This window comes from Danio aesculapii, chromosome 25 (assembly GCF_903798145.1).
Source record: "Danio aesculapii chromosome 25, fDanAes4.1, whole genome shotgun sequence".
Classification (NCBI taxonomy): domain Eukaryota; kingdom Metazoa; phylum Chordata; class Actinopteri; order Cypriniformes; family Danionidae; genus Danio; species Danio aesculapii.
The window spans coordinates 24,320,638-24,336,442 of NC_079459.1; the positions used below are offsets into that span (position 1 = coordinate 24,320,638).

The window sequence follows — 15,805 nt, forward strand, 5'->3', positions numbered from 1 at the left end:
GATCGGTCAATTCTTGTCATGTGACTCGCGGTGCGCGAGCAGCCCGGGGTTCATTGGTGCAGAGCCGCGCACCTCCATTGGAAACAACAAACTTGTGCTGACTCTAGAAATACGCGATATGCGAACGGCTCCTAAAAGGCCGCCATCTGTTGCAATCTCCATCAGTTGATCTTCTTGCACAGCCAGGTGGATTCACCTGATTTGTTGACAAATGGGTTGCGGATCTATTCCTTAGCGGGTCCTTCACTGGGCCTTTTTTTCTCTTAGCAAAGAAACTTTCTAAAGACGTCTGTTTCTTACTCATTTTGCTGTCTGTTGGTTAAATTTGGGCGCTCAAGTGACCGAGACGTAAGCGAGAGAATACAGTAATTTTTCAAAATTAAAGACTTTTCAAAATGATAGATTGTTCAGACTCAGATAATAAATAAACGTAAATAATTAATGATTTCTTGTGCGCCCGGTACCAATTGATCCACGGACCGGTGGTGGAGGACCACTGAGCTAGGGCATGAAATGAACTAAGGCAACATGATCATTCTCCTAATTGTCCACTGTTAAGATTTTTTAAAAATATGACGCGCCACCCCACAAAGCTCGCTGAGCCCCCCTTGTGGGCCGCGACCCCCCTGTTGGGAACCTCTGCACCAGCAGACATGGATTTGTGTTATCAGTCACACAGGACATTATATATCAACACATATCACAGGTTTTAGAGGCTCATACCAGTAAGTGAAAACCAAATGTATCATTTGATGTTTCACTAAATATAATGTCAATGGCTTCTGGGTGTCATTTGCTGATGTCACTTAATGTTAATAAAGTTGCTTCACCTTTGCGGGCAGCATGTTTGACGCCTCTGATAGCCTATAGATAGATGTATAGGGTATTTCCTATATGAAAATAGCACTTACATTTTAACACCTAACATTCTCAGGGGAAAGATAAAATAAGAGGCCAAGTGATATTTTCTACCCAGAAGAAGGCAATTACTGGTTTACAGATTCAGCAATGGGTATTTCTTTCTATCGTCTATACTGGCGGCACATATTCAGCATATTTTGTTCTCTTGAGGTAGAATGAAGGTTTTATTCATGTTTCTGACACTGTGTTGTGCTCAGTTTGTCAGTCTAATTATGACACATATTTGGTTATAAATGTAAGTCTGCATGTTTGCAAGATTTTTTTCCTTCATTAAAAAAAAAAAAAATAAAACCTGATTTTTAATTGTATTTCTGAAATATAGCTATTAGTTTTTATGCTCTTAAAATTAAGGTTCCAGGAAGAACAAACAAGATTTTTTTTTTACAGTGACGCCACGGTTTTGGTTCCTCAAAGGATCTTAAAGTGAAAGATTCTTCAAAGAACCATGATCTAAAGAGTCTTTTGGGGAATTAAATGAATGTTCCATGAATGTTAAAGTCTCTTGAACCATCAAAGCCAATAACAAATCTTGGCATTACAATTATTGGAACTCAAGTTAGTCTGAGTGTTTATTTCACTTTCAGGACGATGCTCACACTAACTTTAATTAGCTGATGAGCGAAGAGAAACAGAGGGCTGGTCACTTTCATACACAGAGCATCTATATTTAGATATTTGTAGGAGGTCATTTTAATTAGAAAAGCTTCCATGATTAGACAGTACTGTAGGCTTGGGGTATTTCCTTTGTAGTTTACACTATGCTGAATAATCTATATTTATATATTGCACTTTAAAAATGCAGAGGAAGACGGGCAGTATTTTTTTCTTACTCAGAAAATTTTGCGTCACCGATCCAGAGATTTAGAGCAGGGGAATTCTTTCAGAATTGACATTAACTGATCGTCTCTCTATATAATGGACCTCTGGCAGTTCACCAGACAGACTCTCTCTCTCTCGACTGGTTCATCAATCATACCTGGAGGATGAAGATCATCATGAAGACTGCTTTACTGTTTGCAGTGCTGTGCTGTGCTCTTCTGCCTCAGTCCTCAGATGGTGAGTCTCATTATGATCTCTTCTCCTCTTTCATGGGATGTAAATTGCTTCTTGCTCCAGATTCTCTAATTTAAGGCAGGCTTTCTCCTTTTAAAAAATTAATAATTTTACTGATTTATACATTATTAACTAATGCAACTTTATTGTAAAGTGTGAACCATTTTATACAAAAAACAACAGTTTTTTTGTTTTTGTGACTCTTCACAATATTCTGAAGTATGGAGTGAGTCCCAAAACCCCCTCTGTATAAGCCATTGACTCTAAAATATTCCAATAACAATAATAATACAATTTAGAACCTGAATTTATCCAATTGATCTGAATTCTGTGCTAGAACTGTAAGAGAGCACATACTTAATAAATCAATGCCTAATTTGTATATTTACAACCCAAATTTTAGAATCATGTAATAAAAAATCAATTCTTTATGTAATCAAAGCTGTGGTAACATCTTGCTTGTGGTATCTCTTTCTGGAAATATCAGATTACTCTTATAATTTTCTTTGTATTTTAAAATTCCAGATAAACAAAATACAGTGGACGTGCTTAACCCTGGCACGGCCATAAAATAAATAAATCTAATCTCTTCTCTATGTGAATTTATAAACTATTCCTTTGTAAGCGTGTTATTTGGTAGTTGGCATTAGCAGATATATTACTGATAACAGTGGGATATAAGCAGTTTAATGCACTATTTAGGAAAAAGTCAAATATGCCCTTTTCAAAGCTTCTGTAGTTAAAAAACACGATGTTTCTGAATTTATGATGCACGATATGTAGTTAGAGTCTAGGTAATCATTTCTGTGTCTTTATTTAATAGTAAATTTAGCATCCCTTCTTAACTGTTAAGTCCCCCATTAGCACCACCAATAAAAATCCTATGTTTAAAATCAGTTAATGTGAACCTTTCACATTTTCAGGTCAAATGGCTTCTGGTATAGCAAAACAAATTTGCTGCCCTGGTGTAGGCAGTTACAGCAAAATTCCTCTGAAACGACTGGAGTATTATTACTGGACAAGCAGCATCTGCCCCTTCCATCAAGTTGTGTGAGTATCCATAGACATTTATTACTGCTAACATTTTATTCTCATTCCGTACTGATGTTTAATACTTTATTCTCCTCTGCTTTAGGTTCGTAACAAAAGCAGAGAGACATCTCTGTAGGAATTCAGATGATGAGTGGGTGAAGAAGACAATGAAAGCCATAGACAAGAAACTAGGGTCATAAATACCAATATGAAAGTTGGAAGATATTTTCTGCACCTGCTTAGATACATTCCCCATACATATGAACATTTGTAAAACAACGTTGTGACATAGTATTGCAACATTTCAGTGTTGTTATTATAATGTAAATATTGTATTATTCAAATGTGCTGTTGATCTTGTTTGTGTGTCAATAAATCTTAATGATCTCATGCAAACTTTGAGTTTTATTATTAATCCTAATTAAAATAAATAGGAATCATGTTGGTTGTCAAATACTACTATTAAAACTTTTCTTTTCTGTATAGTTTGGGTCAGTTTTTCAAACCAGAGGCTCTGAAATGTTTAATGTGTAAAAATAAAGTATTGCAAAATACATTAAAATATACCAAAATATTAAAATAGATTAAAATAAAGAATTCAGGCTATTTTAATAAACAAATAAAACTAAAATTATTAATAATTTAATAGAAAATAAGATAAAATTATAATAATGTTTTACAACCATCAAATATATAACAAATCATATTTTACACCCATTTATAATATTATTCCTACACAGTATGAATTGGGTCTTGCCTTTTACTTTTTTAGGGATTCCTCGCAAAAAATGAATATATTTGGAACTGTGTGGCAGAAAAGCTTGAAAGCTCTGTTTATGTTTTATTCAATTCTGTCAAGTATCAGTTATAATAATTATTCTGTTACTACTAATATTTTAATAAAGTATTTGAAACAGTGTTTGATTAATTTGATGAACAGTGTTTGTCTGTCGCTGCACTGTAAACGATTTCTGTTGTTTTCACAGTATTATACTGCATTTCTCAACAGTTTCTTACTGTATAAGCTGTGCACAGTGTTACTGTATATACTGTTGTTTTATAATAATGTATTCTCAATATTTCCATACTGTGAACATGGTTAACAGTATGCTACTGTAGATTTTTCAATTAATTTTGGGGATAAAATCAGTTACTGTGCATCTAAATACAGTACTGCAAATGACCATAAACTCCACACACACTATATATTATTATTATTATTATATATTTGGACAAATTATTTTGTGAAGTAAATAAACTAACCAGTTTCTTCAGACTGTTCACTGCATTAAACTGCCCCCTGGTTTTCCATTTTTGGGTGCGCTGCACCTCAAACTTATAAGGTTAACATGGAAATATTAAATAATTTTTAATGAACATAACCAAAACGTAATTTGGAACCAAAGGCTGTTAAACACCCAAAATGATTTCAAAGTCAGCTTAAATGTCAGAATGACCAGCCTGCTTTAAGCAGGTCGCACACCGGAAGCACCGCTTGGCGCCGTGACACAGCGCGCACATGACAGTTAAACGTGTCACACACCAGACGCGGACAGTCGCATGATATTTAACATGAAACTAATCAGATGGCGATCTGTGGCGCGGCAGAGAAATGAACAGTGTCCTGAGTCGTGGCTGGGCCCCAACATTATGAAGCTGTAGGCCCGGAGACCCAACCGCACGCTCAGACCTGCACGCTTAAACGGCTAGACCTGCACTTCCAGACCTTCCAGTGCCACCTGCTGTTTGAAAGATCGACTGACCAGAATTTTTCTACTATAAAATATTACGCTATGATTGAATACATTATTATATAAAATATTAAACATACTAGATTTTGATTTAATGCAATATTTCTGTTGTATTTTTATTACTTGTATTTGTAAATAGATATTGTTCAGTTACTTCAATATTTTTTTATTGTTTTTTTTTTTTATCATTTATCACTGTTTCGTATTGAGTAGAGGGAATAAATATTATCTTCATATACAATACATTTCTTTACATACAATAAACTATAGTACTCTGGGTAATTTTCTCACAACAAACTTTATTTTTGTGTACTTTTTCATTAGGTTCTACAAATCATCAAGCTGTAAACAATGCAGAGAAAAATGGTGAAAAATAATAATTGGATTAATGATAATGTTTTTACGTAGAAAATGACATCAAATAAAATAAATGCTTTACATTCTTGTTGAGGAGATTTTTCATTTCTCGAGCAAAAACAGTGGAAATTTCTGCAGCCTTTGGTGCACTGTGTTAGTGTTGGCAGAGACCACCCTTCTTGAATTGTAATATCAATCTGGGCAAAAAATACACACGTCACAAGCAAATTATTATTGCTTTAAACTAAGAGAGCTCATATTGTAAATTCTATGCAGATTAACTGATATTTTGATTTTCAAAAAACTTATTTGTAATCATTTACAGAACTTATTAATAATTGATAAACTGTTACTGTGTTACTGTTACTGTCTTTGGTAGCACTTTCAGATAGATAATACTATAATAGCTGTAGACCTACATCGCACTAAAATATCTTTCAATTAATAATTGCATTATGTATTAAACATTTTTTTCACATTTTTTTATTTTGCCAGAAAACATTGCTGGAAAATTGTCCAAGAATGATACAATAACACCGAAAATAAGAGCAAGCTGTAAATATCATAAAATAATACTATCTTTTGGCACTAATTTTGATCAAATCAAACACTGAAATAATTGTTTGTTAGTGTAATATTTTACACCACATTGATTTATGCTTAAAACCTGGTAATTTGCAGGAATCGCTTTAATAATCAATAACCTTACTGGCGTGTCTGATGTTGCTACTTGCTAGATAGTGCTTGTCTGAGCGTGCAGTTGGGTGTCCGTACCTGCCGCTTCACCCAACCCAACAGCAGGTGGCACTGTCTGAGAAAACTATAGGTCTGTACGTGCAGGTCTGTACGTGCAGGTCTGTGCGTGCAGGTCTGAGCGTGCGGTTGGGTGTCCGGGCCTGCAGCTTCACCTTACTCACCCAACTGCACGCTCAGACAAGCACTTTCTAGCAAGTAGCAACATCAGACACGCCAGTAAGGTTATTGATTATTAAAGCGATTCCTGCAAATTACCAGGTTTTAAGCATAAATCAATGTGGTGTAAAATATTACACTAACAAACAATTATTTCAGTGTTTGATTTGATCAAAATTAGTGCCAAAAGATAGTATTATTTTATGATATTTACAGCTTGCTCTTATTTTCGGTGTTATTGTATCATTCTTGGACAATTTTCCAGCAATGTTTTCTGGCAAAATAAAAAAATGTGAAAAAAATGTTTAATACATAATGCAATTATTAATTGAAAGATATTTTAGTGCGATGTAGGTCTACAGCTATTATAGTATTATCTATCTGAAAGTGCTACCAAAGACAGTAACAGTGACACAATAACAGTTTATCAATTATTAATAAGTTCTGTAAATGATTGAAAATCAAAATATCAGTTAATCTGCATAGAATTTACAATATGAGCTCTCTTAGTTTAAAGCAATAATAATTTGCTTGTGACTTGTGTATTTTTTGCCCAGATTGATATTACAATTCAAGAAGGGTGGTCTCTGCCAACACTAACACAGTGCACCAAAGGCTGCAGAAATTTTCACAGTTTTTTGCTCGAGAAATGAAAAATCTCCTCAACAAGAATGTAAAGCATTTATTTTATTTGATGTTATTTTCTACGTAAAAACATTATCATTAATCCAATTATTATTAAAATGAAAAATGTACACAAAAATAAAGTTTGTTGTGAGAAAATTATTAGTACTATAGTTTATTGTATGTAAAGAAATGTATTGTATATGAAGATAATATTTATTCCCTCTACTCAATACGAAACAGTGATAAATGATTAAAAAAAAACAATAAAAAAAATTGAAGTAACTGAACAATATCTATTTACAAATACAATTAATAAAAATACAACAGAAATATTGCATTAAATCAAAATCTAGTATGTTTAATATTTTATATAATAATGTATTCAATCATAGCGTAATATTTTATAGTAGAAAAATTCTGGTCAGTCGATCTTTCAAACAGCAGGTGGCACTGGAAGTGCAGGTCTAGCCGTTTGAGCGTGCGGTTGGGTCTCCGGGCCTGCAGCTTCATAATGTTGAGTTGGGTCTCCGTACCTGCCGCTTCACCCAACCCAACAGCAGGTGGCACTGTCTGAGAAAACGATAGGTCTGTACGTGCAGGTCTGTACGTGCAGGTCTGTGCGTGCAGGTCTGAGCGTGCGGTTTGGTGTCCGGGCCTGCAGCTTCACCTTACTCTAGGCTGGGCACCGCGGACAGCCGCTGACTTGCGGCGCCGGTGTGTGTACCCTGATAGAAACCTATGTTTAGAATTATGAAATGTATGGCACTTCTGGTGTGCGACCTGCTTTAGACGGATTCATGAATATTGGGCGCCCGTCATCGCCATGGAGGTCACGTATCTCAGAATTTTCCAAACAACATTTCAAAATAGGCACTGTCTTTAAACCACAGACTTGAGTTTAAAACAACTACATTCTCACATGAAAAAACGGTTAAAACTTTATTTTATAACACATTCATTATAGAGCCCATATGGGGCGTCTGCAGACTTGGATCCAGGCAGTTTTACGCTCGTTTTACGCCCCTGTTGTTCCTAATGCGTCCAGTAGGGGGGATGAAAGACACATGGCTATGGAATAAAATCACTGTCATAAATATTTTGTGCGTAAATAAAATTCACGCATCTGTAATTATAAAATCGTAAAGGAAAACAGAACGTACTCGTAATTTTACGAGGGTACAATTCCAAAATCTGCTATTAGAACAGACACAGATACAACAATTTCTTCATCTGTTTGTTTATGACTGATAAATTTACGATGGGTGTACTTTACAAACACGAAATACAGTTTCACCACGGACACGAAGTCCTGATTACGAGTACGAATCAAACAGCGACACTCCACTGTCAAAATTACGTCACCGCTGTCACAGGCATTAATAAACAAGCGAGAGTCATCGATCACAAGGGCGCGCCTGCTGGGCACTCAAGCTTCCCACAAACCGTCTCAGGTAAGATGTTTGTTATTCCCTCTTTTGAGAAATGTCCGTCATGAGCTGTAATAAAGGTTGAGACTTAAAGAGGTCTATTTTCGCTGTATTTCTTGGACATTTTACAGAATCAAAATTAAGAACAGGCCGAGGATATATATTACGCTAAATAAAAACGCTAAGTTGATGTATCAGAATGTGTTATATACTCACTATAGAATATGCACAGTTGATACACTCACCAAATAATTTCAGATATACAAAAGCTCAATTGCAAATTATTTTAGATTCATTAAATTAGAAAAATTAAAAACACAAATAGTTGGATAGTGTAATGGTTAATTGTAGACCAGTTATATGTTTTCATAGAGATATGCATTTTGTTGTATTGTTTATATATAAAGTTACATTCTGACAATAACAAAATTATTACCAAACAATACAGTGTAATATGGATTATTGATTTGCTTTAATGAGAATGCAGGGGTATTGACTATTGACAGCAGCAGAACATTTAGACAAACAACATGCAAACTCCACACAGAAATGCCAACTGACCCAGCCAACGCTCGAACCAGCCACCTTCTTGCTGTGAGGCACTCTAATACATGAAAATAACTATATATATATATATATATATATATATATATATATATATATATATATATATATATATATATATATATATATATATATATATATATATATATATATATGTATATATTTAAAAACAAAGTTGTGAAATAGTATTGCATCATGTCAGAGTGTTGTTAATGTAATGTAAACACTGTATTATTCAAATGTGTTGATCTCGTTTGTGTCAATAAATCCTAATGATCTCATTCAAACTTTTAATGAGTTTTATTAGTATTTCAATTTTTTTGGTTTAATTAAAGTAATTAGTCTCATGTTAGTTGTCAAATACCACTATTAAAATTTTTCTTTCATGTATAGTTTGGGTAAGTTTTTCTAACCAAACGCTCTGAAATGTTTGGAGGAAAATGTAAAAATAATAAATAAAATTAAATATAAAAATATATGAAAAATATTAAAATAGGTTCAAATAAATAATGAAACAGTGTAGTTTCATAAACAAATAAATAAAACTAAAACAATCAAATAACTGTTGTATAAAATATATTTAAATATGATTGAATTAAGTAGTCCATTTACTTATAAGTGTTGGCGACACAGTGGCTCAGTGGTTAGCAATGTTGCCTCACAGCAAGAAGGTTGCTGGTTTGAGTCCTGGCTGAGCCAGTTGGCATATCTGTGTGGAGTTTGCATGTTCTCCCCGTGTTGCCGTTGGTTTCCTCTGGGTGCTCCAGTTTTCCCCATAGTCCAAAGACATGCGGTACAGGTGAATTGAATAAACTAAATTGGTCGTATGTGTGTGTGCATTTGAGAGTGTATGGGTGTTTCCCAGTACTGGGTTGTTGCTGGAAGGGCATTTGCTGTGTAAAACATATGCCGGAATAGTTGGCGGTTCATTCCGCTGTGGTGACCTCTGAAATAGTGAATAAGCCAAAGGAAAATGAATGACTGAATTAATGTATTAAAATGTGTTGATCTCAATGTCAATATTTTACTAATAAACCAATCTCATAAAAAATATCATTAATAAAAATGATGCATATGATGTGATATGTGAAGATTTCCATAGTTTTATTGTCCATGAATAAAACTTTTAATAAATTAACTTAACAGTGGTCAGAGGCATTTAAACCACAGGCTGCAAATTATTGTTAATTAAAACATAAAAATAGTTTTGAAGTATTACAAAATCCATTAAAATGACAATACATACCTAAAAAATAAACAAACATTTTATATTAGAATAAAATAATCAAACTATTTTAATAAACAAATAAAAATGCTAAAATAATCAAATAATTATAATAGGGCATCATAAAAAATACAATGTTTTAAGTAAATGCTGCTTAAATTAAAATAATTTACAATATTTTAATAGACAATCATAGAACAATATAATAATGTTTTCTAAACATGAAATAATGTTTAACACCCATTTATAATATTATTTCACTCTATAAATTTGCTTTTGTCTGTTACTTTACTGGGGTTCCTGAATGATCATATTTGGGCCTGTGTGGCAAAACAGTTTGAAAGCCCTGTTTATGTAAATGTTTTATTAAATTCTCCCAAGTAGCAGTTATAATAATTATTAATTAGTACAAATATCTTAACAAATTATTCGCAAACAATTTGCACTATAAAATGTACAAGTGCACTGTTAGATAATCATTACACTTGTGTTGTAAAACTACAGTGCAATTGTGATTGTTAATTTGCAGTGCTCTTGTAAATTTTAAAGTATGCCAATACTTTAAATTTTACAGCAATTTTTAGGGACTAGTGTCTTACAAACCAAATCATGGATGTTTAACTATAATTCAATTTGATATCATGTGTCAATGGCTTCTGTGTGTCATTTTGCTGATGTCACTTGATGCTGTTAAAGTTGTTTCACCTTTGCGAGCAGCATGTTTGACGCCTGTGATAGCCTATAGATAGATGTATAGGGTATTTCCTATATGAAAATAGCACTTACATTTTAACACCTAACATCTTCAGGGAGGAGAAAAGCAAGAGTGTTCAAGTTAAGGCCCAGTGGTATTTTCTGCCCAGAAGAAGGCTGCTACTGGTTTAGAGAATCAGCAAAAAAAAGAGTATTTCTTTCTATGATCTATACTGGCGGTACATAATCATCACATCTTAATCCCTTGAGGGAAATCATACCTGGAGAGTGAAGGTTTTATTCATGTTTCTGACACTGTGTTGTGCTTACTTCAGCTAACTAGATTAATTAGGACACTTTATAAATGTTAATCTACATGTTCACAAGATTTTTTTCTTCATTAAAACAAAATTAAAATGTTTTAATTGTATTTCTGAAATATAGATATTATTTTTATGCTCTTAAAAATTAGGTTTCCAGGAAGAACTAACAATTTTTTACAGTGACGCCACTGTTCTGATTCCTCAAATGGTCTTAAAGTGAGAGATTCTTCAAAGAACCATGATCTAAAGAGTCTTTTGTGGAATTGAATGGTTCCATGAATGTTAAAGTCTCTTGAATCGTCAATGCCAATAACAAAACTGCATTTTTTAAAGCTGCATTTGAAACTTGGGGAATATACAGCTGAAGTCTGAATTATTAGCAAAGCTGTTCAATTATAATGCTTTTATATTTTACTTAATTTCTGTTAAATGGAGGGAGGATTTTTCCTATAGTTTTAATAACTCATCTCTAATAACTGATTAATTTTATCTTTGCCATGATGACAGTAAATAATATTTGACTTGATATTTTTCAAGACACTTCTACACAGCTTAAAGTGACATTTAAAGGTTAAACTAAGTTATTTAGGTTAACTAGGCAAGTTGTTCTGTAGACTATTGGGGAAAAAATTGCTTACGAAAGCTAATAATATTGACATTAAAATGGTTTTAGAAAAATAAAAAAAACTGGCTGAAATTAAACAAATAAGACTTCCTCTAAAAGATAAAATATTATTGGAAATACTGTGAAATATAATGCTGTATTAAATATCATTCATTCATTTTCTTTTCAGCTTAGTCCCTTTAATAATCCGGCTTAGCCACAGCGGAATAAACCGTCAACTTATCCTGCACATTTTTACGCAGCGGATGCCCTTCCAGCCGCAACCCATCTCTGGGAAACATCCACAGCACTACCTAAAATATTTCATATGTTGCCCTAAACTGTTTGTTTTTAAAAAATTATGAAATATATAGAATACTGTGATCCAAATGATCCACACAATATACTGAATATATTGCAGAGATAATGTTACTGAAATGTTTTAACTGTTGATAGAGAGAAATGTGAATCAATACAATTATTGGAACTCAAGTTAGTCTGAGTGTTTATTTCACTTTCAGGATGACGCTCACTCTAACTTTAATTAGCTGATGAGCGAAGAGAAACACACTGGTCACTTTCACACGCAGAGCATCTCTATTTAGATATTTGTAGGAGGTCATTTTAATTAGAAAGCTTCCATGATTAGACAGTACTGTAGGCTCGGGGTATTTCCTTTGTAGTTTACACTATGCTGAATAATCTAAATTTATATATTGCACTTTAAAAATGCAGAGGAAGATTAGCGGCTTGTACTCAGAAAAGTTTGCGTCACTGATCCAGAGATTTAGAGCAGGGGAATTCTTTCAGAATTGACATTAACGGGTCGTCTCTCTCTATATAATGGAGCTCTGGCAGTTCACCTCAGACTCACTTATTCTCTCTCAGCTGGTTCATCAATCATACCTGGAGGATGAAGATCATCATGAAGACTGCTTTACTGTTTGCAGTGCTGTGCTGTGCTCTTCTGCCTCAATCCTCAGATGGTGAGTGAGATAATCTCTTCTCTTTTATGGGATGGAAACAATTTTCAGTTCCAGATTCTCCATTGGAAGGACAGACACATTAAAACAGTTTTGTGTGTGTGTGTGTGTGTGTAGCCTACCTTTCAATTTTGAGATTTTGGGAATTTGTGGGATTTTTCATTGTTTTTTTTTCAGTCTAATAGAAAGAAGACATGCAAAACACACTTCAAAGTCTTTCTATTATCACACTTTACTAGTTTATGTCTATGTTTTTAATTACAATATACTTTACATTTTAAATTGTTTTATTAATAATTAAGAGCTTGACGGTTGCTTCTTCACGGATTCATGTTATTTAGCATACATACAGTATAATCTATATATAGCATCAACACAGAGCCACTGGCGTAAAGCATTTCATGCCTCATTTGCATATTCAAACATGATTACATCAACTCGTAATACACAAAAAAAATGTTCAGTTCTTATTTTAATCAATCCACTGGGTTAAGAAGGGTGGTATTGTTATTCTAGAAAACGTTTTTAGTCTTCTCTTTTTGAAAATATCTAACCATTTTAGCCTATTTTAGTCCATTTAGCCCATTTTAGTTTTAAAATCTTCGATAATTAAAAATGTGTTCAATTTTACAAGTGAACGTTTCACTTTTTCAGGTCAGCCATTGTCTGGTGATGCCTCGATCAGTGTCTGCTGCTTTGGTAAAGGCAGTAACAGCAGAATTCCATTGAATCGACTGGAGTCTTATTACTGGACAAGCAGCATCTGCCCCTTCAGACACATTGTGTGAGTATCCTCTATATCAGTGTTTCTCAACCACGTTCCTACAGGACCACCAACACTGCATGTTTTGGATGTTTCCTTTGTCACAAATTACAGGTCTTTTTAGTCTCTGCTAATGAGGTGATAATCTGAATCAGGTGTGTTTGGTTAAGGAGACATGGAAAATGTACAGAGCTGGTGGAAACATGGTTGAGAAACACTGCTAACAAATTATTTTCAATCCATACTCATACTAATGCTTTATTCACATCTGGTTTAGGCTTGTTACAACAGCAAAGAGACATTTCTGTATGAATCCAGAAAATGAGTGGGTGAAGAAGAGTATGAAAGCCATAGACAAGAAACCGGGTTCAAACTCACCAAAGTGAAACTCGAAAGCAGTTTTCTGCCCCTGCTCAGATACATTGCCCATACATATGAACATTTGTAAAATAAAGTTGCAGAATATTTTATGTTATTGTAATGTATATATTGCATTATTTTTTTTAAATGTGTTGATTTTTATTGTTTGTGTGTCAATAAATCTCACTGATCTCATCCAAGCTTTGAATGAGCCTTATTTTTATTACTAATTTAAAATATTTTCGTGTTAGTTGTCAAATATTAAGATTTGCTTAATTATTTTGTCTACTATTCAAATGTATCTTTATGTAGTAGTTTAGTTCAGGGCTTTTCAAACCAGTGGCTGAAAAAATATTTGGAGGAGAATAAAATAAACATTATTGATTAATTAAATGTATTACACAATTGCAGTACAATTAAAAATGTATATATAAAATATTAACAATAAACAATTACTAAATTAGATTAAAATAATCAGACAGTATATTTTAATAAACAAATAAATGAAACAATCCATTAAAATGATCAAATACCTATAATAGCCTCATTAATAAATATAATTAAATATGATCATAATAGTAATAATTATAAATACTCCATTTTTTATAAATGCTGCTTAAATTAAAATAATCAATAATATAATTGAAGAGAAAATGTAATGTTTTGCAAGCATTAAATATTTAACAAATATTATTTACCTGTTTATAATATTATTCCTTCACAGTATAAAGTGGGTCTTGCCTTTTACTCTAAAGAATGGGGGTTCCTCGCAAAATAATAACCTGTGTGGCATAAACATTTAAAATCCCCGTTTATGAAACTGTTTTATTCAATTATGTAAAGTATCAGTTTATAATAATTATTCTGGTACTACAAATATGTCAATAAAAATGAATTGAAACAGTGTTTGGTTAATTTGATGAACAGTGTTTTGTGTCTCTCGGTAAATTTCTTCAAATGAAGCCCTTTAGAAATAAATGCTCTTTTATATTTAATTTATGAGGTCTATTTATTTTAATCTATCATTTTACATTTCTGTTCTCCACTAGATGGCACGCGTAAATTGTTATTTGAATCGTCTCAAAATCTGTACTCCCAATTCAGTAAAGTTTTAAACATTTGCTACTTTTTTCTGTCTGATATCACACTGTTGACATACTGAAATCTGTTTCTCTGGTCTGTTTATTCTGTGTCTAAATATTGCCTAATACTACGTCACGTTTCTATCAGAAATAGACAGTGGATCATTCGAGTAACTTTGGGAAACTTCGATTGGGACACAGTAATTACTTTTCGGATAGTTTTTAAAACAGATTGTTTGCTTATCGGACATTCTCCTGTGGTTTCTCATAGCTGCAGAATGAAGACTCCATTATTATTGTTAGTGTGTGTGGTGATGTGGTGCGCGCTGCCGGATTCCTCATCTGGTGACTGATTTGATTATATCAAATCTCGATTAAAACGTTCGCAGCTCCAGATTGTCTAATTTAAACAAACTAAAATACATTTAACTTGTCTCTTTATAATTTTGGCATAGCCTAACTGTATCTATAAATAAAACGTGATGAATTTTAGAGGTGAATATTTCACGTTTCAAGTCAGCACGTTGCCTCAAACTGCTGCTTTGAAGGAAGTAACAGCCGAATTCCTCTGAATCGACTGGAGTCTTTTTACTGGACACACAGCTCCTGCCCCGTCATATATCCTCTATTTAGACATACATCTTTGTTAGCTACTACTAACATTATATTTTCACTCCATACTCATGTTTATTCTTTTATTCTCAACTGCTTTAGGTTCGTAACAACAACGAAGAGACATCTCTGTAGGAATCCAGACGATAAGGTCCAGACGGCCATGAACGCCATAGATCAGAAAACAGCTTCAGACTCACCAATATAAAACTTGGAAGATGTTTTCTTCATCTCTCCACACATAACGCATATATATATATATATATATATATATATATATATATATATATATATATATATATATATATATATATATATATATATATATATATATATATATATATATATATAATGACAATTAAATAGAGCTTTTGTAGTGTATCTGATACTTTTAGACTTTTATTAATAATAGTTATAATGTATATCAATAAAATGTGTTGAACTCAATGTCTATATTTTAATATAAAACAATCTCAAAGTTTGTTTATGGAGCTATATTATTATTATTACTAATAA

General features: G+C 33.0%; 2 protein-coding genes across 2 annotated transcripts; both read left to right on the forward strand.

Annotated features, from left to right (window-relative positions):
• The first annotated feature begins 1,828 nt into the window (after positions 1–1,828).
• On the forward strand, positions 1,829–3,402 carry LOC130219608 (C-C motif chemokine 22-like). The gene is made up of 3 exons (XM_056452044.1): positions 1,829–1,977; positions 2,898–3,024; positions 3,110–3,402. The coding sequence occupies exons 1-3, from the start codon at positions 1,905–1,907 to the stop codon at positions 3,204–3,206; spliced, it is 297 nt and encodes a 98-aa protein (XP_056308019.1). The 5' UTR covers positions 1,829–1,904; the 3' UTR covers positions 3,207–3,402.
• A 7,954-nt stretch (positions 3,403–11,356) lies between these two features.
• LOC130219700 (C-C motif chemokine 8-like) lies at positions 11,357–13,790 on the forward strand. The gene is made up of 3 exons (XM_056452159.1): positions 11,357–12,475; positions 13,127–13,256; positions 13,513–13,790. Exons 1-3 carry the CDS (start codon positions 12,403–12,405, stop codon positions 13,619–13,621), a joined length of 312 nt encoding a protein of 103 aa, XP_056308134.1. The 5' UTR covers positions 11,357–12,402; the 3' UTR covers positions 13,622–13,790.
• The last annotated feature ends 2,015 nt before the right edge of the window (positions 13,791–15,805 follow it).

Excerpts from the sequence above, each read along its gene's own strand:
- LOC130219700 (XM_056452159.1), top strand. The coding sequence starts at position 12,403 with ATGAAGATCATCATGAAGACTGCTTTACTGTTTGCAGTGCTGTGCTGT. Across the intron at positions 12,476-13,126 it reads TCTGCCTCAATCCTCAGATG|GTCAGCCATTGTCTGGTGAT; the intron begins GTGAGTGAGATA and ends TCACTTTTTCAG. Across the intron at positions 13,257-13,512 it reads TGCCCCTTCAGACACATTGT|GCTTGTTACAACAGCAAAGA; the intron begins GTGAGTATCCTC and ends CATCTGGTTTAG.
- LOC130219608 (XM_056452044.1), top strand. The coding sequence starts at position 1,905 with ATGAAGATCATCATGAAGACTGCTTTACTGTTTGCAGTGCTGTGCTGT. Across the intron at positions 1,978-2,897 it reads TCTGCCTCAGTCCTCAGATG|GTCAAATGGCTTCTGGTATA; the intron begins GTGAGTCTCATT and ends TCACATTTTCAG. Across the intron at positions 3,025-3,109 it reads TGCCCCTTCCATCAAGTTGT|GTTCGTAACAAAAGCAGAGA; the intron begins GTGAGTATCCAT and ends CCTCTGCTTTAG.